The 24,904-nt window shown below is 40.7% G+C and overlaps 1 protein-coding gene across 1 annotated transcript in view; it reads left to right on the top strand.

The window, feature by feature from the left end:
- Positions 1-2,114: 2,114 nt before the first annotated feature.
- The window catches only part of CADM2 (cell adhesion molecule 2), a gene marked incomplete at both ends in the record, with an annotated part of 583,305 nt that continues 560,515 nt past the window's right edge, over positions 2,115-24,904 (top strand). Inside the window, one exon of the mRNA XM_082279334.1 lies at positions 2,115-2,175. Within this exon, the coding sequence (XP_082135460.1) occupies positions 2,115-2,175 (61 nt within the window). The remainder of the gene's footprint in view (positions 2,176-24,904) is intronic.

The following is a 24,904-nucleotide window of genomic DNA, read 5'->3' as shown; positions in this document are numbered from 1 at the left end:
CTGTCCTAGGAGACATTCCAGTGCAACATCCTCTATAGTGTTAACATAACCCTCCAAAGGCATGGAGATGGATGTGGTGGTCCTTTGCTACAAAATCATACAAATACTAGAACCTTAAAATGTAATTCTGTAATTTGATTCTGTATTTGATGCGAACATCTTTTGGAGATAGGGGGAACTCAGTATAAATCCTGATACAGTCTCAGCTGCTGCCAGGCATAATCATCACTTGCTAATGAACAAAGTGGAAGATATGACTACAGAATACACAACTTCCCAGATTCCACTCCAGTGCAAGCTCTTCAAGGTGGAGTTGACAACTGATTGCACATCCTTGATGATCTGAGACGGTGCCCCCTTCAGAGAAATGAACTTTTAAAGAGCTTCCCTCTCCTGTAGGTAAGACTATTTCACCACTCATCTCCACAAAGCTCTTTGCTGTCAGGGACTGGGACATCAAGGTTGAAATTCAGAGAGGTAGTGTGGGAAACATACTTCATGGTGCAGGAGAGAAAACCTCAATAGGGAAAGGGTGGAACCAGAACTGGATAAATACCTGGTCATTATAGGCATTTGGGTGCATGGGAATCCTGCTTTCTGCAGGACAAGGCAACACAATTCCTCCACAGGGTGTTTACAGACAGATCCAGCAACTTAAGAACCAGGCATTTTGATTTTACTGAGAGGCTTAGGCACAAGGTGGCCCATACAGTGCTACACATCAAATACAGAAACATGAAGTGGCTGCCTGCCCTCTTGGATTTCTCATGGCATTCAGTGCCTTATCTTTCGGAACACAAGCAGGTCTGGACCACGAGCTGAATGGTATCAACTCTCCCAAGAAACCTTTCAAAGAAAAAACTTTCTCCACACCATACAGACCCCGGGCAACACCGTGAAAACTCCAGGAAGCTCTTTATTGCCATTGTTCGGGGGCCGATCTCATCGCCGCCGCGCTGAAGGCACCTGCACAGGATTCGTTCCCACGAACACGGAGACTCAGCCAGCCCTTCTTGTATCCGCTGTTCTCGGGGAGGAAAAGCAGAAGGAAGAGAAGGGGCTTTAGGCAGGGGCCGACCCAAGGGGCCGTGTCCCTCGCACAGCGCCGGGCCGCTCCCGCGTCCCGCGGCGCTCCCGGCCGCCGCTGCCGCCGCTTCAGCACCGGCTCTGGACAGCGCCCGCTCCGCCCCGCCCCCCGCCGCTCTCGTCTCCCATTGGCTGCGGCCCCGCCGTGGAGCCGCCGCTCCCCGCGATTGGTCCGGACCGGCTGTCACTCAGCGGCGCGCCAGGCGGGCCTGGCCCCGAGGCACGCCCCTTTGCTTGGTAACGCGGCTCCTCATTGGCCGCTTGGCCGATGCCGGGCAGCGGCTATTGGACAGCGCCCCACGCCAGTCACGCTCCCGCCTGAAGGGCCAGGCCGGAGCTGAGGGGCGGGGCCGGGCCGGAGGGGGCGTGGCCAAGGGGGCAGCGGGGGCGTGGCCGCGGCGCAGGGAGGGCCGGGGTGTGGCGGCCGGGCGGGGCCGGGGCGGGGCTCGGCGCAGAAAGGGGCGGGGCGGGCGGCGGGGGCGGGGCCGGGCCAGGGGAGCCTGGCGAGCGGAGATTGCCCTTGTGTCTCGCGCCGGGAAGCGGCTGGAGCGGAGCGGGAGCGGAGCGGGAGCGGAGTCCCTGCGCATCCCCCCCCTCCTCCGCCGCCCCGCAGCGGCACGGCACGGGACGGGACAGCGCAGCACAGGCGAGCGGAGAGACGGACGGACGCACGGACGGCCGGACGCGCCGGCAGGGGCAAGGGGAGCCAGCGGGGGCACCTGGCACCGCTCCGCGGTGGGAACCTGAACCTGCCCAGCAGCGCCGGAGCCAGCGGAGAGAGCCGCTCTTTCCTCCTCCTCCTCCTCCTCCTCCTCCCTCCCCAATCCACCCCCGCGACCCTGGTCCTCCTCCTCCTCCTCCTCCTCCTCCTCCTCCTCACCCCACTGGATACAGCGAGGGAGACACTGCGGCGGAGGCGGCGGCGGCGGCGGCTCCTGCGGGGGGAAGGAAGCGCCCGGAGAGCGGAGCGGCGGGAGGCTGCGGATCTGCGTGCCTGGCGCCCACCCAGCCCGAGGGGAGCCCCCAGGATGCGGCTGAAGCCCGGCGCGCTCCTGCGCTTCTACAGCCTCTGCGGGATCCTCGTACAAGGTACCGCCTCCTCCCCACCCCTGCCCCACGCGCGGGGAGGGAGGGACGCCGGGGGGGCACTGCCGCGGCGCGGGGCATCCCAGATTTCCCCCCCCGCCCCCCGCCCCACTCCTGACCCTCTCCCTCCCTCGCCCCTCTCCCGGCTTCACCCCCTCCCCGTGCGCCCCCAGGCTCCCGCTCGGGTAGCGCTATCCAGCGCTGAAGCGCCGCACGGCTGTTAACCCTTCCTGCCCTTCCCTCGTCAGCCTCTTCCCGCCCTCCTTCGCCCTCCGCGCTTCTTCCTCCACCTACCCCCGCCCCGCCGCTGCCGCCAGTCGTTCGCCGACCCCCGCAGCCGCCCCTCGACTCGCCGTCACCTCCGCGCTCGCCCGCCGCAAACGTGCCCCCGAAAGTGCGAGTCCAGCCGCAGCAGCGGCGTGTGCGCTGCAACAACATCCCGGGGAAACGTGCGGGCTCCAGCCGTGCCCCCCCGACGGGGGCGGCGGGAGGGGGGGTTGTCCGCGCCTCGCTGCGCCGCCGCCGGGAGTGCGTGTCTGTGTGTGAGGCATCAAATGTGCACGTAGGGTAATCGGATGAGCCGGGGGTTCAGCGGCGGATCCCTTCGCCATCCTGCTCCAGGCGGCTCATCCTGCAGCTAGTTTCCAGACTGGATGTATTCCCCTCTCCCTCCTCCCCGCCGCCGCTCCCCCTCGTTCCCGTTATCCGGCCAAGTCGGATGGAGCGGCCGCCGCGCCGGGAAGCCCCGCGACGCGCTGCGAGGTGACCGCCCGCCGCGGCTGCCTGCGGGGGAGCTTCCCCCAGCCCTCTCCCGCTCCAGCCAAGCTTCCCCCAGCCCTCTTCCCCCAGCCAAGCCCGCTGCGCTGCCGCCGAGAGTTTGCCCCCTCGCTCCCTGAGCGGCGGCGGGATGGCGGCGCGGTCCCCCGGCCACCCCGCCCGGTGGGGACCCCACGGTGGGAGGTGGAGGTCGGGGGGGGCGGCGGCCCCGGCCCGGCGGGTGCGGAGGGGGCCGGGGAGCCCCCGCGCTGCAACTCGCTGGCTGTCCCTGGTCCTCCGGGAGGATGCGGGAGGCCGGCGGGGCATCTCCCTGTTCTTCCCTCGCTCGGCGTGCGGGGTGTTTCGGTGTGGGAGGGAAAAGCGAAGAGCCGATTAAACTAAGTGGCCTTGTAAGATTTTTTTCCTTGTCTTGTCTTGTCTTTTCTTTTTTTTTTTTTCTTTTTTTCCCCGCTCGCCTCCGTCATGCCATTTCACATCAAGTTTAATATATTTCGCGTTTCACATGGCTGCGTCATGTGTCGGGCGATCTCTCCGAAGGGAGCCGCGGCTGGCAGCCCGGAGCGGGGGCACGGGAAGCCGCCCGGGTTCCAGAAATACGGGAGTCTCATCCCTCCGACACCCCAATCGTCCAGACCCCCACGAGTGCCCCCGCTTCACCTCGCGGGGAAGTTACCGGCCGAGGACGCGAGAAGGAATGGGAGGGGAAGGGAGTGCGCTGGGCAACTGCGAAGGACGGGTCGGTCGGGCGGATTATTTGTATTCTTTCCCGATGTTTATGGGTTGCCCGGTACGTCACCGCACAAGGAGCTGCTGTGTTGGTGCTATACAGGATTATTTATTGGGGCATGTGCGGCGCGCTGCACCTGGGGGCTGGCTCCTCTCTGCCTTTTACATTTCCCCGTGAATTGTCAATTCATTGCCCTGCAACGGAGCTGGGGGTGGGAAGCCTCTGGACTGACTTTCTGTCACCAATGAAATCGGCGCTGCTGCTGGAGGAGGAGGATTTGATCTTTCCTAAGATGCAATCAGCCGCATTCAGCGCAGCGCAGTTTTGAGAGTAAACCAGTGATTAAAAACAGTGATGTCTTTCACTGCAGTTTAGGGACCGTGCCAGGCAGAAAGTAACTCTGTGAACTGCATCAGGTAAAAAACGTGTTGCAAGAAATGGGGTGTAATACAGATCTGACTGTGACTGCGTGAAAATAACCAGATTGGGCCTGTCCTTGCAGATGGGGAAAAGTGATGCTTAACACATTACCCAGCTTGCCCTCTGCATGTGTAAAACATCTCCCCTCTCTTCAGTTTCTCACACAATTATTTTTTCAGCTCCTGATTAAAACTTCAATCAAAAATACTTAGGCTCTCTGTGTACCGCACTTCAGCAGAGTGTTCTTTCAAGGGGATATAAAGAACCTGTAACACTTAGACAGAAGTGAGAGGAAGTAATTTCTCCAGTCCTTGTCTCCTAAGGTAAAGGAGAATGGAGGAGATGAGTAAATATATTCTATAAGACTGTCCTTAATGGCAACTGTATCCAACAGAATATCAAATTTTTTCAGTCCACCTTAAAGTGCAACTTTGTAAGTGTTGTTTTCTTAGTTTCTGCCATTTATTCTTGACAGAAGTAGCAGACAGAATTACCATTAGACACATTTCTTGTTGGTAGCTTAATAGCTGCATTTAAAAATAGTTTTTTCTGTTAGCTTGATTTACTTCCCCAGACTGTATTGTGAAGTGGCTCAATGGATTTATGAGATTGCTCCAATTTTCTGTTTGTTGCCCATGGGACATGCAGGTTTTTCTGTCAGCTCTGTATAAGATCTTTGTCCTGAGGATTCGAAGCACTTCTGAACTGTAATTACCGATAGTTTCTGTTGGTGAAACTGAAGCTAATTAAAGACAAGGTGCCAAAGAGTCAAGCTGACATGTGTCCTGTGTGGGAGTGTGCCTTTCTGGCAAGATCTGTGGAGAGACTTGCTTAAGGAATCTGTCCTGAGTATTGATGAAGCATCAGCTGAGGGAAGAGGACATAGAATAATGCTTCTCAGCTTGTGCATGGAATAGCATTAGCTGCAAGCAGTCCCTTTAGAAAGGAGGCAAACAAGAAGTAAAAGAGCCCAGTGTCAACTGCTTGCTGTGAAAGGGGAGCGATGGAGGTGGGAGAAGGGAGTAATGACATGTTGAGCTGGGAAGCGGTTTGTCAGCTGAGTTTGGGTACGGTATTTGTCTGCTCTGCCCTCTCCAGCTTTTGCTGTGAAAATAGTAGGATCTCTGGCTGCTGCTGTTCTTGTGTGCTGTAATGAGCCTGGAGTACTTAAATGATGTCCCAGGGGATTAACCTGTTATTTATGTTTACAGCCAGCCTTACTTTTTTTTTTTTTCCCCCCATTCTGATTGTCTTTTGACTTCATGAACGTAGTCTTACTTAGACAAAATTTAACAGTTGTAAGGGGGCATGTTTTTGGACTAACTCAAGTGCTTCATCTGAGCTGTTTTTATGTAAGCTCGTTATTGTCAAGAGTCACCACGTGAGAAACTGTAACAATAAAAATAGTTCTGCTGGATTCATAGGATACAGATACAGGTTAGGATTATCCTGGAATTGTAGCGGCTGTAGCCCCCTGCTGTGTGATAATGCAAATGGCATCTGATGCCTTAATGTGCTCGGCTCCGAGAAGGCACTGGATTGTGCCATGTGTGGGAGCAAACGATCCGCTTCCAGGATTTGCCAACACTGGGCAAATCTTCTCAGTGCGGTTGCTTCAGACACTTCAAATGCTTCCTGTCTACTAATGAAAATAATGTAGAGACTCTTTAATTTGTCAGAAACTGTGGTCACTGATGCAACAAATCAGCCAGGACAGGTAATTGCTTGTGGGTGAGACTCTTTTCATTAGTCCAGATCTGTTACAAGCAGAATAAAAAAACTGCAAACAAACCTGGACAAACATGGATATAACTACTTATGAGATCATCTAAGCTGATTTAAGATGAAGTTGTTATACATTACTCAATATCTTGTGTATCTAGACTTCGTTTTGAATTTTCAGTTGGATTTCTGTTAGCAAAACCTTGGCAACCCAATGCTGCCTGCACAGGGGTTGTCTTGACAGCTAAGTGTTCATATGCTAATACAGTGTACAGCAAGTCAAATGGATGTCGTTTTAATTCTGTAAGTTCTGTTTAGGGCATAAACAATTACAGAATAAAAACAGTTTTAATACAGTCTCTATGTGGAATATTTTAGACACAAGTTGAAACAAAATTTTTCACTCTACTTGATGGTGTCTGTCTTTATATGACTTCCATCAATCTAACCAAGGCTTGGTAGGCTTATTAGCTGCTTAGTTCTCAGGCTAGTTCATATTTTATGAATTATTTCGCTTGATTTCTTCATGCATTTTTATTGGTAGTCATCCTGTAGCAGTTCAGGTTTAGAGCATGAGGTAACTAAACAATCCAAATTCCCACTGATGGTGTCACACAACTTCCCTGGGGAGTACATGAATAGGGATTACTCACTCAAATATTTATCACTCTTGCACTCAAAGTATTTATCAAGTTTCTACCATCAAATCAACACTTAACAGTTTTGAAGTTTGTCACCAAAGAACTAACTCCATGGAAATGCTGATCAACAGAAGCACCTTTGTTGAAACAAATACATTTTTCTTGTCTACTTTCCTGTTAGTTTAGTTCTTCTTCTTTTTATTTTTTTAAATTTTGTTTCAGAAATGAAGAACAGTGAATCTCCCTCTGCTTTTAAATTTACTTGCCAGTTGCATGGCATGATAATGTACTGTAAATGTCTAGAAGTTACAGTTTATTATTATAGAACCCTTAGTTCTCATAATTAGCTTTCTCATCCCTCTGGCCTGATCCTACTATGGACAAAATGTATTGAATGAGATTACTCTTACGCTTTCCACCAAAGAATTATTCTCTTAATAGGAGTTATTCTCTTAATATTGATATGTAAATTGAAGCTTGGATTTTGAGGGTTTTTTGTTGTTGTTGTTGTTGTTTGGTTTTGGTTTTGGTTTTTTTTGTTTGTTTGTTTGTTTTTTTCTTCTTTTTCTCTCTTGTGCATTACAAATGTTGATTGAGTAACTGATAACAGCAGTTATGTATGGACATGGACATCGGGTGCTTGCCAAAAGAACAGCAGTATAACCAACCAGAGTGTGGTCGACTGTGCTAGAACAGTGACTCCCTCTCCATCTAACACTTAAAATTGTAGAAATAGGAGATGTTGTCATTGTCTTGTAAATGCCTTCTCCAAGAGAAAGAAGGATTACTTCAATTTTGTTTTAATTGAGTTGAACAGCAGGCAGAAACTCTCAAAAGTTAGGCCCTCTCAAAAAAAATGGTCTTCTGTAGAGAGAATGCCACTGACACGCTTTTAAAAATACACATCCTAAAACAAACGCAGAATGCTAAAACTATTAGATACAATTTAGTATGTGTATCCTCTGGGATTGCATCAATATTAAGTATGATCTTAATGAGCATATCCCTTCTTCCCAAGGAGTTTTTGAGGTGTGTTTGAAAGGAAGAAAGGCAAATATCACGTTCCAGTGGCAAGGAATAAATTGTAAAATCATGATTTCTCTCAGGATTTTGCCTTTGAACAATTATTTTTCTACATGATGAAAACATTTTGGGAAGAACTTAGTATTTTCAAAAATGAGTATGGGTATCCTTGCAAGGGTTCTTAATGTTGTGGGGTTTTTCTCTCTCTTTTTTTTTTTCCCCTCCTTTTTTTTACCCTCTGAACCTATTTCAGGATCTTCTCCCTTCATTTTATAAATGAAAATTAAAGACAAAGCCCAAATGTTTGCAGTTTCTCTTATGTTAATGCGTACTAAGCTCAGGATGGGTGCTTTAAATATCAATGCATAAGACACTATCGTAATAGCATCCTAACGGGGTTGAAAGAAGGAGAGAACATTTATTTCAGTGACAAAACACTGGGGGCTGTGTAGCTGTTCTTCCAGTGCTCTCCTTTAATGCTGGAGTTTGGTGTGTGGGACTTTTTAGCATGTGGAACTTGGGACAGGCACAGAGGATTGAGTGAACAATGTAGGTGGTAAATTATGTTTGGTTTCCTCTCACAATGTCTGCCTACCTATTGTCCTATCTCCTTTCCCTGTAATCTGTAACTGTGAAAAAAAAAATCATACTTGCATCCTTTGCTATCCTTTTATTTGCAAAATAGAGATCTTGGGACCTTTGGAAGTCTTATTTAGGGGTGCTTTTGCTGTCTTGACAAGTTTGGGATTTTCAAGGGAAAGACAATTTCTTCCCAACAGTGATTTGAGTTGTGTTTACTGCTTTCCAGTTTAATCAAATGGCTCTTAGAGAGTGTGAGTGGTTGTATAACTTTCACATTTTAAGTAGCAGCAAATCAATTTTAATATAGTTTTACATTACTATAAATTCATGTGTTTCTTTTTTTTCCTGTTTTGTAATACTCAATTTAGATTTATCATTTTTTTCTTACATAGCAGATAAAGATTATTAACTGTCCATAAGCAGCTGCTCTTCAGTTTCAGAAAAATAATTATACTGTATGTTCCTCAACTCAAACCTCTTAAAAGTTCTTTCAGAGCTGAAAACTTTGCTGTGTAAGTTCTGTTCATGTGGAGATACATTCCTGAACTACTCTACAGCTTTTTCTTTGTTCTGTGAATGGAGTTGGAATGGTTTAGGTTTTTTGTAGAACAGCATGTATCATCACATATCCAGTAAGGTGGTTGTTTAAATAGCTTTGATAGTCCCTCTATCATCATCTTTGTGTAAACAGTTTGTTGACTATCTGTCATTTTCTTTGCTGGATGGGAGGGATAGTGCAGGAGAGACTGTTTTCTTATGTTAAAAATATCCTGGTGATATTTTAAACCTCTTATATGCCACAGTATTAATCAAACAATGGTTCTAATCATGGTAATTCAATTACTAAACCTTAGGTGAAGGAACCAGAGTCTGCTGCTACATGCAAAAATAATCTGTGGGCCACGTATGAAGATGCAATTGCGTCTTTTTGGATATCATCAATATGGGATGCACTGCATTATTGCTGCTTCTTCTGGCAGAAGCTGAACAGGCAGTACAGCTGTACAGACCTGTTAGAGTCTTAAAACTCCGTTTTTTCCCAAAGTTTCAGCACTGGAGATTCAAGAACTGCAACTGACTGACAGCTCTGAAGAGAGTAGGACCAAATTACTTCACAGCAGCAGTTGTAGTAGGCACAGGCACTTTGGTATTTTCTGTCTGTTCTGATATTTATCCCAAACTGACCTACATCTGCTGGATTAACAGTGTAACTTGACCTGCTTTTATTCCTCCTATGCTATAAGGCAGGAAGGCTGTTCTGGTTAGTCCCTAACCAGGGGAAAAGCTGTACTAGTTGAAGCAGAAGCAATCAAATTTATTTTAATTAAAAGATTGTAAAAAGTATGTTCTAGCATCAAGCTCATTTTATATTTATCCCTTTTAAAGTATTTTCTTTTTTTTTTCTTCCCTGAGTGTTAATATGTTTTTATATGTGAGGTTTAAATCTTGACATGCTAGTTGGTGCTTTGTTGTGGCACACTGGAGAACAGTGAAGAATTCTCCACTGATTTGCACAGTTTATACAGAGAAAGTAAGACTTCATTTGATAAATGAAAACACTTATTTACACTCTTGAATTTCTGTCAACTGAACGAGATTTTTTTATGTCTTCAAATACACAAAAACACCGAACTGCAGCCATTTGCAAATTGGAGAATAAATGCAGTGACTAGAAATAATACTCACTAAAGTGATTACTAATCAAGGATGAACAAAGAATTCCAAATCTGTGACAGGTCATAAAATGGTATAATAAACTGAAGTATTCCATTTATATGAATTCTTTTGTTAACATCTAAGATAATAGGAGTGAGAATGAAAGAACTTCTTGTCTTTGGAGGAAACCTTAAACTAACATGCCAATTCTTAAATGACGTGTGAAATATCTTCTTGGCATTGCAGTTTTCTCCTAACTTTACCATTTTTTAATTTTTCCATTGCAGATTTCTCATAATATTATTGATATTTCCAGGCTTGTATCATGTAGCCTTGTAATACTCTGAAAAAAAGGTGAGATTTGGACTAATATGGAGGAAGATACACGTTCCATCTTGTTCAGTGATGACTGTGGTTAATAACAAATTATATCTGTACAGTCAGAAGGGAATCCCTTCAATTTTAACTTAAAACCAACTGTAGCAAAATTGCCAACACCTAACATTGAGGAGCTTTTCCGAACTTAAATATCAAGGCAGACAATTGATAGGACATTGTCTATTAAAAAAGAATGTCTCTTATTTTGATATAAAACCAAATTAGCAGTGAATTAGCTTTATAGACTGTGTTTTCTTTAAAGGCTGGAGTCGTCAGTCTAACGTCTTAGGGCATCTCTTGACTGCTGCTTGTATAAACACAGTCAGGATGGTGTGGTTTTGAACACAGGCAGGGTATAAGTAATTTAAGTATGGGTTGGAACCTTGACTATTTGCCCATCTTCTTCAGAACTATTTGCCATTCTTCTTATTATATGGATTTTTTTGTCAAGTACATGGCATATCTCTCCTCTGTAAACGTAAAGTTTGTGGTTTGCAAACTTCTGGTTAATGTTTCTTTTTGTTACGTAAAATGCAAAATTTATACCATTCTTAGACTGAATAAATCTTACTCACTCCTTAAAGAATAGTCCAAAGCTGTCATAGTTCAAGTACTTTCCCCACAAAATAAACCTGAGTTTTAGAATTGGACCAGAATAAAATCAAAATGCTTTCAGCTTCCTAAGTCATCTTTGTTTTGCAAGTTGTAAATCATTACTGCTTTGCTGCATTCTGAATGGTGTATTTGGGAGCCACTGGGAAAGCATATAATCAATAGAAATATATGGGCCATTTGTTTTTATTTATGATAGATAAAAAACCTCAATGGCTTGTAGACTTATTTATGGGTCTTTCACATATACTTAACACATAAGATTAATGTAATTTCAAAATAGCTTGGAATATAACATTGGTCTAAGTGTCTAGGCTTTTATATATTTTGTGGAAGCAGTATCTGGGGGGAGGAGAAGTGTTCTTGAAAATAATGTGATTGCAGAATTTACCGAGCTGTCTTTGGATTTTGAGAAGAAGAGTTATGCCAGATTTTGTGCAGATTTGCTTTTGTCTGTTAGAAAAAGAAGTGATGCCTCTGTTCTACAAAAGGAAAACTTTTTTCTGATCTGATGCAAAATGGAATAACAGGAAATCTGGGTAAAGAAGGCAGCTGAACATGTGCTACAAAGGATATTCTTCATTTGCTGTGATATCTGTACCACAGGATTTTGAAGTGCAGATGCACTTAGTGTTCATTAGACTATGTTGCAAACTGAAATATACCATTAATTCCAACAGGGAAACAGAATCTAGTAGTCTTTATCATTTCAAGTAAACAAATGAGAAGTTTTTGTTTAATGAATTAATACCATAGGATTTTTTTTTCCTTTTAATTGGTCATTAAAAACTCCTATCATTTGAACTTTTTCCAGAAAGTAAATATCTTCAGAAAGAAATTTCATAATAGGTGACTGGCTGGTCACAGATAAATGCAGTGTAATCTGCCTCTAGGCCTTGTCTTCCCAGGATGCCTGTCAAGAAAAACAAACTTCTTTTTTTTTCCTTCTGCTTGCTGCTCCAGGGCTTATGGTAGGGAAACAGCAGTAGCCCTATTCTGTATACATGAGGGATTTGCTTTCTTAAGGCTGTGAGAATAAAGGCCTCAAATTTGGATCCTGTCTAATCTGTTTACATTGATGTGTCAATTCTGCGACGAGCGAGCTATGCCAGGACAGCTCCTAAGTGGACTTCATGGATGATAGGTGGCCACGTGGATGGATGGAGGACAGGGCATGTGGACAACTCATTTTCTCTAGGAATAAAACATCCCTTCTGGAGTTACCACAGAAGCCTTTGCTGTGAAAGACCAAGACATCTGTGAAGATCAGGCTGGAAGGAACCCCTGTATGACTGAAGATTTGCAGGATGCAGTGGGACTTTTCACCTTTCTCCTGCTGTGACTTTCCACCTCTTCCTCTCTGCAGGAAACAGAATGGAACAAGTCAAGATTTTAGGGGAAGTGCATTCTGTAGAAGCTATGAGAGGACAGCCTTCTTCCTACTTGGAGGGGAAAATACCTGAGAGGGATGTGATAGCAGGTTTAGATTTGTTTGTTTGTTTCTTTTTGCTTTGTTTTTATTTTTAACGATTAGTGTTTTCTTCCCACTACTTCTCTGCCTTCCTCAAATGTGCACTGACAGAGGTGAGGAGGAGAGCCAGTGGGAGTCAGTCCCTGGCACTGGAGCCTACCTCCTGCCAGGGACACCAGTTTCAAATGCTTTTTACAGGGGTAGTCATAAGGCTCCAGTCTCTTTTGTCCATTCACCTGATTTTTTGCGTCAGTAAAGCATGGAAGACTTCCTACAGGCATAAGCAGGACAGGACAAATTTGAGAGCTGAAAATACTTCAAAAGTCACCTTAGGAAAACCAGGAATTGAGATGAATTTCTGCAGATTGGTACAAATGTACTGCATGAGAGCATTTCAGCATAGCTCCATTTCATTTTCCTCATTCTGAGTTAAGATAAATCAATTGTTTGATTTGAACATTTCATTCAAATGCAGCTAAAGCACTTTGTAGGTGCAGTTAACTCCCATTTTCTCTATTACAAGACATGCCAGCTCACTGTAGAATGCAGTATTACCCAGAATACTCAAAGTATCTATGTCACTTGTGCTCTATTTTAATTAAGAGGCTTACAGAAAAGATCCAGTGAAATGTATATTAGTATGAGAAATTGAAGTTCACTTATGAATATCAATGTCAAAACAGAAGATGTCTTCAGAAATACAGTTCTGCTGCTATTATGTCCTCTTGATGTGAGTGAAAATTTAGAAAATCTAGCATGTCTAGAAAAATGGAATAACTGTTCTGGATGTGTAGCAATGTGCTTATCAAATTTAAACACTGGCAGCCACTCTACTACAGCTTGGGTAGTGTTTGCATGGTAGGAGCAGGCAGCTTCTTAGGTGCTGCTCTTGCCTCCTGGTAAACTTCTGGATTGTCCCAATACACACCACTCGTTCTCTAGAAGGGGAAATTCTTCACATGAAAACTTTCAGTCCAGCTAACACCTGAAATATCTACCCCATTTCTGAAAGGCTTCTGCTGCTTGCAGAATAGAAAAGTAACTGTGAAACAACTGGCAACAAGTTTTTTTTAAACACATTACTGAGGCCCTGGGGATGTCTGTATCATGAATATATTTTTTGTATCTGGAACATGTGTGCACACTATAAAGTGCTGTTGTACAGGGGAAGCAATAAAAATACAGTGTTTTGGTTAAATTAGGGAGATATTCCCACAAGTAATATTAGGAATGGATGAGCAATCCATTCAGGATTTCTTCTGCTTCAGAGCAAGATTTGTATTATTGCAAGTCTCTGCCATTCTTGCATGTGCAAGTTGGTTTTTTTTCACAGTATACACTTGTAAAGCATCTACATCAGATGCTTTAATAATTCCTGACAAACTTGTTAGTATTGTTTCCTGTGGCAGTGTGACAGATTTTATTGCAGAATACACACACATATGTGAATTTAGATTACAAAAATAAATCAATGGATGATGATATTTGAAAACTTTTAAATAGAGAACTAGGTGGTGCTGTTCTTTCATCTTTGTTGCTTAGCTGAATTCTTAAGTATGGACTGAGAACACCAGGCTACTACTTTTCAAAAATGAATTTAGCTGTCTTAAATTTTAGAAGAAGTTATTGTTTCAGATTTCATTAAGAATGCTACTTTAACAGCTAATATTTGCACAATACGACACTTTTTGTAAAAGAACTTTTGCACTGAACAAATGGTGTAGTTTTATTCAGCATGTTGATATACTTCCTTTTGTTTTCAGTTTGAATGACTTCAGAGTTAATTCAAATAACTTTTTAGACTCTATGCTTGGTATTATATTTAGGATAATTTGGTCTGATCCGTTTAACTTGTTTAGATGTGTGGAGCTTTTTAATCCCTTTCCATTGTTGGTTTCTTAAACACTTTGGGACTAATTTGCTAAGAGCACAATGAGATTATCAATAATAGCTGGAAGAAATTTGTTGTAATTCTGTAGTAGCAGTATATAAACTACAATTAATTAAACAAGAAAACCAATTTATTAAGTTTTATTCCATTTAAAAAAAAATCTAAATTTTTAATCACTGTCTTGTCTCAATGCCATTAATGCTACAACAGGAAATAGTAAAGCTAGATTATAATGAACTGCCTAGGATCGAGATAGATTTGTTTTATTAGTGTTCAATGTTGCAGCAGAATAATGAATGTCTAATTAGAATCCAAATCCAGTATGTAGCACTTCAGTAGAACGTGCCTCTCATTGACCACTGCTTAAGCTAAAATGTTGAAAGAACAGATGGAAGATAAAGAAATAAGGGGAAAATGTACTTCTCCACTGAAAAAGAAATTAAAATGTGCTCTAGCTAGGTCAGAGTAATAAATGTGTTTGCTCTAAGTGTATAATTACTTATTCAAAAAATAAGCTGCAGCTGTTAATGGATGAGTGTGAAAACACTTTTTCATGGAATTTATTTCCCCTATTCCTTCTGAAGTGCTGCAATATAGAGTGGAATCTGAAGCAGAAAGTTGGGGTTTTACTTTATGCTTAATAATGAGCAATCAAAAAGCACTTTTACTTGACTCAAATTAGAGATTTAGTCAAATATCCAAATAGTACCGATACAATTGCGAATTCATACCTACCAATGTTAAAAGCAATAATTCATTTTATGTTGATTTTTGTGAGATTTCTGTGTCACAGGTGTGGTTATTCCAATATTTGAAAAGCATCAAAAGGTGTTTCAATTTATTTTTGGAAACTGGAAAGAAATCAAAAACAACTCCAATTCACAAAGTATTTTAAAAAATCCCTTTTCATTCCTGACAAGCAAATATTCTTATCTCTGAAGCAAGAGTCACATTTCACTATACTCTGTGTGGTAATCGACTTTGTAGTGTTTTTGTTTGTACCATTAAAAACTATTAATAAAAACTCACTGCCAGAGTTAATTCAGTGCTTAGCACTTGCTTACTGCAGAATTGCATCTCAGGGACGGTGGTTCAGTTTGTGTGGGTTAACAGACTATTTACTTTTAAAAGGGCTGTGTTAATAGATTAAGTGTTCCTAACTGTAATTGGGTACAAGTGTGCAGAAGATTTCTGAATATATATTATAAATTGAAAATTATCAAACCTGCTACCTTCAGAAGTTTCTACTTTCTCCCACAGCCTATAGTTTGGCCTGTGGGTCAGCACATACTCATAATTATTGCAAGTACTGAGTTTTTGCAGTATTTTCCTCTTTTTCTCCCCAAGTGTTAGACCCCTGAATCAAGTCCTTCTATATGCAAGTGTCCTCCTACAGAAACATTTGACTGGAAAGAGAGAGAATTTATTTCAAGTAGTTACTTCTTTTCAAGTCTTGTGATTCAAAACCACTAAAATTGATCATTTGTGTACTGTGTTGGAGGTGGGCTGTCAATAAATAAATGAAGGACCACTTATAAGTCTTTCTGCACCAGCCCACTCCTTTCAAAGCAGCTAAGCATGAACATGTGAAGGAGTGAGGAGTTAGAGCCAGAGCTGCTGTTGTTTTACTGATTTTTCTAAGTTACTGATGCTATTTAAGAATCTAATTTAAGCCTGTTGCACCGAAAATGTCCTGTGATTTCTACAATGTTCTGCAACATTGAAAAATAATATTTAGAAAATGGATCTGCTGTTCAGATCTGAGGGAGGGTTACTATTATTTCAAAATAGAGGAAATATGATAAAAATGATCTTTATTTCTGTTGTTATGTTTAGGTTCCGGGAAATACAGTGGTTTCAAAAGCATGAAAGGTGTCCTTGCCCATGGCAGGGAGGTTGGAAATAGATGATCTTTCAAGTCCCTTCCAACCTAGCCCATTCTCTGATTCTATGATTCTGTGATCTCTGAAGCTTGGATTTGCTTTCTTAGTACATTAAAATAATACTAAGTTCTTTTTTTGTTTTCCTCTCCTCCTGAGTATTATGGGGAGAGATCTGAATAAGGTACTGAGTTTTAGGTAACTTCTGTTTGAACTCATTTAGATTGGCACTGTAGGTTTTTTCCCTTGGCTTACATTGCAATGAATAATTAATACATGAAGTGCAAGATGAGACCATATATAAGGTTACTTTCCTAATCCAGGAAAATGCCACAATGTAAAGGAGCCATAAAATACTTTGCTTTTCTATTTGTGAGAAAATGATATTTTTTTCAAACATTCTTTTATATGTATTCCACTTTCAGGTTTTATTCTCTTTCAATCTGCTACTTCATCTGTTCTTTCTCCACTCTCTAGGTAGGGTTTTTACTTTTTTTGGTTGGTTTTTTGTTTTTTGTTTTTTGTTTTTTGTTTTGTTTTGGTTTGGTTTTTTTTGTTCTTATGTCAGTGTGCTGGTCTAAGACCTAATACTTTAAATTTATTAAATCAGCTGAAGAATAGTTCTGAATAAACATGAAATCATCTGTTTTGGGCAAAAACATGAGGAACCCATTGTCACTTGAAACCAGTGGTTTGGTTTTTTTTTCCCTTTTGTTTGGATTTGAGTGAGGATCATGGGGATAACACTAAACATTAATGTCTGGCTTAGTAAAAAAGACAAAAACACCCAACTTAACTTCTGTTGTATCTATGGAAAGGTTGTGAGAAGGGAGCAACAGAGAACTACTCTGTTTTTTGTAACAATATCTCACATTTTGCTGCTGCTGCACCACTTTAAGTTCTTAGATACTTTCTTTTGATATTTACAAGTACTTTCCCTTTGGTTGCATCATTTTTCAGTTGCCACAGTTACAGTAACTGTTTACTTTCAAATATAGTCAAAGCAAGGCTCTTTAGTATAACTTCAGTGTAGGGTGTGACTTTGGTTTGTTTCTTCAGCACAGCTTTAGACCACTCTCTCTTCAGAGCTCAGATGAAAACTAAACAGATGTGTACATAGAATTTAACCTGAAGTCTTTCTTCCAAGTATGGATTTTAAAAGAAATAATTAGTATTTAGAGTAGACAGTTCTTACTCCTCTTTCTCCCTGATAATGGTATCTCAGAACCTTTGGTTTTAACTTTCTAAAGTTAACACTAACTACATTGAGCTCTAAGGCTTCTCAGGCTCATGACAGTGATACAGTTTTTTTGAGAGTTGTTTCATAGTGTTTGTCATGATTAATTCATCTTGAAAACATCTATCTGTGCGTAACATTTCAAACAGAGGAGAATTAAATGGAAATGATGAGATAGGCAAAGAATTGCTTGTGTACCTCTATCTATATCAATACTGAAAATAAATGATCAAGAAGATAGGGAATTATTGCATGATATTTGATGAACCTAATTCAATTATTTAGCTGACTGTATGCAAATATTCCAAGTATGCAGGAAAGAAGTTTTTTGGGGTTTCTTTTTGCCAGCCACCCTACACTCTCCCCACCTCCCTGAAGAATTTGAAGTGTGCATGAAACTTCCCTGGCAACACTTAAAAATACAAATAAAATTCTGAAGTCCAGCTCTTCTGCCATGAAATGAGTTATTTAAGCGGGTTCAAAGATGATTGTGTTTTTTTCATCTCTGTGGGACTGTATCATTTGGAATTCTGTTTACTTTCATTGTGAAACACATAGGTAATTGGCATCAGTGCTCAGATAATATTATGGTGATTTTGTTACTGTAAGTTGTTTGTTCTCTATTCTATTTTGCATTTGGAATTGTAGGCATGCCCATGTGTCTGCTGTGTACCTGCTTGTGAAAATTCAAAGATGCAGTCACAGTATGTGAAAAGTCATTCAGCCCCACAAGAGTATTGGCATTTTTCTCAACTTGCTGAGTGCATAAGCTGTAAATTTTAAGTAATTGCTGTGCAGAAACCTCATACATATAACGGGACCATTTTATCTGTGCTTATTTGTCAGCAGCTGCATCCCAGAATTGATTTGTTAAATAAGTACCACTCTTCTGCAGTCTGCACTTGTTGGAGCTTTTAAGTTGTCTGGTGATCTCAGCAAATCAAAAACTCTTCCCCCACCCCACCAAATAGTCTTCTGAGATTGTGGAAGTACTAAAATTTGTTCAGGAAAGTGATGCAATAAATGAGGCTTTTGGCCACCTAAAATGTTGGCTGAATTATTCTCTATTGGTCCATTAAATGTTTTGTCTTGTTGCTGGGTCTGCTGGCAAGTATTTTTCAACATTTTAATTTTTGAGGCTTTGTCATGGCAAAATGCCAAGACAGACAAAATATCAAGTAAAGTTGAGGTCTTCATTCTGCACTAACCCTTTGAGCTGAGCCTTATCATATATGAAGTGTATCTTCTGAGCAGTTACACTTCACAAGCTTATAGCGACATTAGGGGGCTGAAAGTGGAGTTCTCCAAACAAGTCCCTGAGCTGGAAACATCATGGGGCTGTGACTGAGCTAATTAGCCTTGTGTAATTCATCTTCAATACACTGGTTTTCCTTACTCTTCTCTTTGCAAACACAACCATCTAACTTTTTGTTAATACATGTCACATTCTTCTCAGTGAGAGTTTTTAGTATCATCTCCTCCTATCACTGCACTAAACCAGATCTAGTCTTGGAGCAGAATGCTAAAAGTGCATGTTGAAATTCAGAGTTTTGGGTGAGATGTAGTCCACCTTAATAATGCAACATCCACTGTGGTCAGTGCAGAAGTTTAAGTGCAGAATTTAGGAAAAAATATTGCATTTTCTATTATTTAAGGAAGAATATGTGGTGTATAGGTTGCATTTATTGAATATGTTTTAACTATATTTATATATAAACTTTTAAACTAAGTTTAACTCTCTATATACATATATTTGTATTTCATCACTTGATTTGCACTGCATTCAAAGCTAATAAATTAAATGTCCATGCATGAGTTGGCTTCTGGCAAGAAAGTTGCCCAAAACTGAAGACAACTTAAGTGCAATAACTGAAGTGTTCTGAAAGTGAAAAATGAAAAAATCCCCTCAAAACATGTTTTTTTGCTCTCTGTAAATAGAAGTCACATCAAAAATGTGTACTATTTGTTTTTTTAAGTGTTGATGTCAATGTAGCTGAGTTATGGAAGACCTGGTGCTGGCTGGTTCGACGGAGTCAGAATTATGCTGTTCCAGGTCATAGTGGGTCATCTGGTTAATGCTGCATGTGAAAGGCTGTGCTACATTCCAGCCTTTGTCCTACTTTCATGAAACAGATGCTCTTCGCTGAAGAGAAATAATTAATTTCTATGAAATGGGTGGGTGTCCGCTTGCCATTTCTTAAATGTAACCATGTCAGTAAGTTTTGTGTAAATTCTTTGTTGTTTGTAGCTGCAGGAGCTCATATTTTGAGGTTTTGAATTTCTTGGACTCCAAGACAAGCTGAACAAATGGAAACACAAATGTCTAATACAAATGCTTTCAGTGTTTTTAAGCTTTTTGCTTATTTTGCAAGCATTTGAGCTTATTAACCCTAAACAAAGTAATCTGAAATGGTAACAACCGTAAGTGTTATTGCAACCTCCTTTTTTCACAAAAAGTACCTGAAACTTGCAACACCAGAAGGTCACTCAGAAGGCCTCTAGTTTCACACTGAATGGGGTTCTATGAACATTTTATTTCTTTCTTTGAGTTTTTTTTGCTAAGCAGTAATTCTCCTGTAAAAGATTGGGCTATTTACTAGCAAGACTAGAAGGTAATATATCTGAAAAAATATGATAGTATGAATTTCATTATGCATGTGAAGTATATCCATTAAATTTTCAGAGGCAGATGTATTGCTTTTATTATTGGGCTGCAATGAGGGGAGCTGCCAAACCAGATCTTCTGTAGGCACCACCTTGCTGATCCTGGAGTTTCAAGGCTAATCTTGATCATCTACAGGCCTGAGTGTGCACATTTAGGTGGGAGAAGCATCTAGGGAGGATTTGCAAGGCTGGGAGACACCAGTGTAGTCATGTGGAAGAGGCTTCAGATGGAAGCCAGACTTGGATGGCTTTCTCTCTCCCGGGCAGCACAAAGCTGCATTCACGTGGCAGTGTAAGATATTATGGTGAGCAAGGAAATTGGGAAATGCAGAGAGTTCTGAAATGCTGGATAGAAAGGAGAGGGATAGAACTGATGTACAATAGCCTGGCAGAAAGGAGAGAAACAGGACATGTGATTTGAGGCATGAAGTGGGGGACCGTCTGCTGTAAGGTATAGGAAAAAACATAATTTCAGATGGAAAAGGTATAAAAGTGTAGCTGGTTCAGCCTCACTATACAGTTCAGTCCTAATCAAATTGCAAGTTAAAATATATTCTAAATTCTTCACTGGAATTAAGAAATTACATGTTTTGGACATGCTTCAGCTTCACATACTTTCTGTAACAAAAGAATAAAATAATTTTTAGGGTGAAACATTAAATACCAATTCCTGGTTATAAATTGCTTTTTCTTAAAAAACATTGTGGAAATTTTTATTATCTTATTTCTTCACCTTCTTTTTTTTTTTCTCTGTGTGATCTCTTTAATAATGATATACTTGTTTCTGTGGTTGGTTCTTCCTGTGCCTAGTTTCAGAAGAACAGCTTGAGTGAGTTCCTCAATTCAGTTTTTATACAGTGACAAGTATCTCATGCTTCTATTCCAAATGCTGTGTGCTTGACTAGCTTCAATCCAGAGGGTGAATATCCCTCTATGAACAGAGCCCATTCTAATAGTTTTCAGAATATATGTCAGCTCTATTCTGCTATTCTAAGCTGCCACATACTATAGTCCCTTTCATGAACCAAGAATTCATTTTTAGCAAGATTAGGAATTTATTGTTACTAATCCTTCCTTATTTTTAATGTCCATTCCTGCTGAATTACTCTGCTTGTCATTTACAGGAACTGTAATATTTGGAGCTCACATTTTTGATTTTTTTTTTGTTAGTTCATTTATTTTTTAGATTTTTTTTTTGTTTTGTTTTGCTTTGATTCCAAGTCTTTGAACCAGAAACTTAAAACAGGGAACTCTCTATAGCATGCAGAAGGAATGAATAGCTACCATTTCTCATTTCAAGCTGCTGTATTGGTCCAGTGTTTTAAGTCATGAAGGTTTTTTTACCTGTTAAATTGTGCTTTTTCCCTACACTGATAGTTCTTCCTAAGTCTATCATCAGTAAATTTAATTAGCACAGTCCTACCTATGTGGTAATTGTTGCTTATGGGAATGTTAAATTAATTTTGTCCAAAGATCAATCTGAGGCTCTCCAGAAATAAGCAGAAGCTAGTAGAGTTTGATTTCCATTTCATATGCGACATATTTGTTGTCTTAGGAAGATCTGAGAAGATTTGATTCCTACTTTCTATTAGTGTTAAAAAATGATAGGTTGGTATTTTTTTTTAATGTCTCCAACATGGTCTTTATCACAGTAAAAATATTTTTCTTCTGATACAGAACTTGAAATTTGCTTTACTTGTTAACCAAAATTCCATTCATGTTGCATTAAAAAAATATATATATACAGAAGGAAATGCTTTTTCTCCTTCAATCTTCTTTATATATTCGTTTTAAGACCTTACTTGTTAACTGTTCTTTTCATCCTCCTTGTAAGCATTAATTTATTCTTGCCTTGTTTCATTTTTATGATTACATTTTTTGTAATGTTTTCAACAAGTTTAGGTGAAAATTGGTTAAAGAGGTCTCTTGATATAGCTGTCTATTCATTAAAGTCAGAAACTTCTCAATAGCCTTTTGGGTTTCTGCCCACGGATTAAGATTGTCGTTCCAGACAAACTCTTGGGAAAGTGCTGACTCTGAGTATTTGCTACATTTCACTGAAGATGCTTTAAATCTTCATTTAGTCCTTCTGAAATGAAAAGTTTGATGTTTTTTTCCCTAGTTCATCAGAAATGTTTTCTAGTTGTGCAGTCCAAGGTTATATATTCTGGTCTTGATTTAGCTACTTGACAAAACCATGTTTGAGATAATATAAAGTCTACTTGATGCTTTGTGGCAAAAAAAACTTACCAAAAACCAGCCAAACAAATCCCATCTCAATCAGATTTCTCTATTCCCAGTACTGGTACTCAATGTTTTTGAATGTATATCAAAAAAAAAAAAAAAAAAGTTGAAAGCTGAAAATGCATTAATTTCTAGTGGCATCTGCTGCCAGAGAAAACCCACCAAGTAGTCAAAAGAGATTGAACTTGAAAAGGAAGCTTTCCTACAGGATTTGCAAAGTTCTTCTGTGGGTTTAAATCACAAAAGAGAGAAAACAGTTGGCATTTTATTTTTACTCTTCAATTAATTATAAACATGTACTTCTGCCTTGGAATAACATTTTTAAATATGACTTTTGCAGACCTGCAAGGTTTTTTTTTATGACTTAAGAATAGCATGTAAAGTTATCTCACAGTAGAATAAAGAAATCACTGCTTAATATAATGTTAATCTTTTTACTAAACTAAAGCTGTTAACCTGGGAACATTATTTTGGTATAGATTCACTTAGCAAGACTTCATTGTTTCTTAGTATAGTTTTGAAATGGATTCTTGACTGTCTATAGTTGTTTTTGTAAGAAAAGTTAAGTTCTAAATTTAGAAAAGCTTCTTATGACAGAAATTGCATGAATCTGGTGTGTGCATGTGTGTGTGTGGTTAGGAATATGTGGTATACTGAATTACACTTTTTTTCTGTTCACTCTTCATAAAAAGGAAAATATGTCTTTGCACCTCTTTACTCATGGCAGTTGCATGTAATGTGACTGAGGTTGAAGTTATTTTGGCTCACACTTATTCCCCGAAAAGTTCACAACAGTTCATTAAGAGTAACTTTTAGAAAGCAGGTAATGGATTTATACAACTTAAATAACTGAAGTGCTTGTGTGTCTTTGTCTTTGGTAGCATACAGATATGTTGTAGAAGTGTGCATACACATGTAAACTCTCTTAGAATATTTTGCAGGCATGTTATCGAACATTTAATTTAATAAGTATTCTGGAGCAATCTTCTGTTTCTCCTTTGCTTAGTCATACTTCTAAAGTGCTTCCTCTGCAGAGCATATTACAGCAAATCTTTTGAAGTGTTTCATCAGAAGCTGCAGGTGCCTAAGACAAGTGAGACACCCGAATAGCTGCCTTATGAAATCTACTCATCATGTGGTATTCAGAGAGATTCATGTTTGTCTACAAGTCAATTTAAAATTCAGTTCTTTCAGCAAGCACCAAGACAATGGCTAAAGATTTATTTCCATCATAGTTAGTGAAGAAAGAAAAACCAATAGGATCAGCTAACTGATCTATTTCCATTACACTGTTTTCAAAGATTCACTTTATTGCTGGAGCGGATGAGAAAACAATAGCTAAAAAACACTCAAAGTTGTCATTATTTGCTGTGTTTACCACAAAGGGCATGTGCTAAAATCTTACTAAATCCAGGTGCACATTTAAAGAGTCATTTAACTTATTTAAATTATTAAACTGGGGATGACAAATTAAAAGACTGATTCATTGTTTATTTTCACAGTGTCAGTTGCCAAAAAAATTGCTATCCTCCTACATTGTTTCTAAACATTTTTCCTTGGGAGAGTGACCAAATTTTTCATCATTTCTGACTTTGCCAGGATGCATTTGTTCTGTGACTTAAAGCTGTTAGATATGCTCTAAATACTCTGAAAATTACGGATCGGTTGGATGGCACTGTTAGTCAGCATCTTCAGCTGCTGTGTCTCCCAGTAGCTGTTTCAGGGTGATGGGTAGAGCTCACAGTGATGCTCAGCTCTTGGATTTGGCCATGTGCCTTCGTGGGGGTTTTCCTTGTGGCATCTTTTGTGTGTCTGGCAGCTCTGAGAAACATGGAGCTGATCCTGAGGGAGCAGGTTGCTCCATCTCTGTGCCTTGGATTGTACCCATTTGGATAGAGCTGCAGCTGGGGTACAGGGGGAGAGGGTGGCACAGCCACTTTTGGAGTGTGGGGAAGGTTAGGAGCTGTAGGGAAGAAGGGCTGATGAGGAAACATGATACAGGAGAGGAAAATGGAAGAGGATATGTCAGCGGGACTGGATCAGAGCAAGAGGGAAGAGAACCTGCAGCAGGGTGTGGTGAGGAGACAAAGGTCTGTGGAATATAAGGAGAAGGAAACAATGTCCATGGGCCTCTTTAGAGAAGGCAGAACAGGTCACTCAGACACTGTGCTTAGAACTGTGCTTAGAACCCTGGTCCATTTGTGTGTTTCTATGCTGTTCTTATCCTCAGCATTAAAATGGTTCAAGCAAGAACACACGCAAAAATCATGATGTCTCCTTTGTCTCTTCTGATGATGTAGCAACATAACCAGATAACCCCAGCACTGCTGAAAGTTTAATCCCTGAGCTTGGAGTTCAGGACACAGCCAGTCTGCTATTGACCTCTGTGTGTGTCTTTGCACTTGCAGGGTGTTCTGGGACACTGATGGTTTTGCTCCAAATTTAAAGCATCTTAAATTCTCTCTTTTCCTAGGTAGAACAGTTTTACAGCTGCCAACATTTGCAAGCTTGACGGCATCATGGTATTTATTTCACATGTGCATTAACTTCTAAACTGTATCCTAACTACAAATGCTAAAACAGTTAATATGTCTGTATGTCCATCTTTTTTCTTTATTTTGAATTGTATTGCTTGGACTGTACCACACATTGCAAAAAAATAAATGCAAATGAGAAGTTTAGTTGAATTGAGACTTTGGCAGTGTGCCAAACTTGATTGAATAAAAAAAGTATCAAACATGTTTCAAATATGCATATTGTATTAAGTTGAAAGAATATGATCTATAAAATAAACCAATAGTATTGTT

Source organism: Coloeus monedula (assembly GCF_965178545.1).
Source record: "Coloeus monedula genome assembly, chromosome: 3".
In the NCBI taxonomy this organism is placed as follows: Eukaryota; Metazoa; Chordata; class Aves; order Passeriformes; family Corvidae; genus Coloeus; species Coloeus monedula.
Note: the sequence above shows the minus strand (reverse complement) of the source record. Positions and strands in the feature narration are given on the sequence as shown.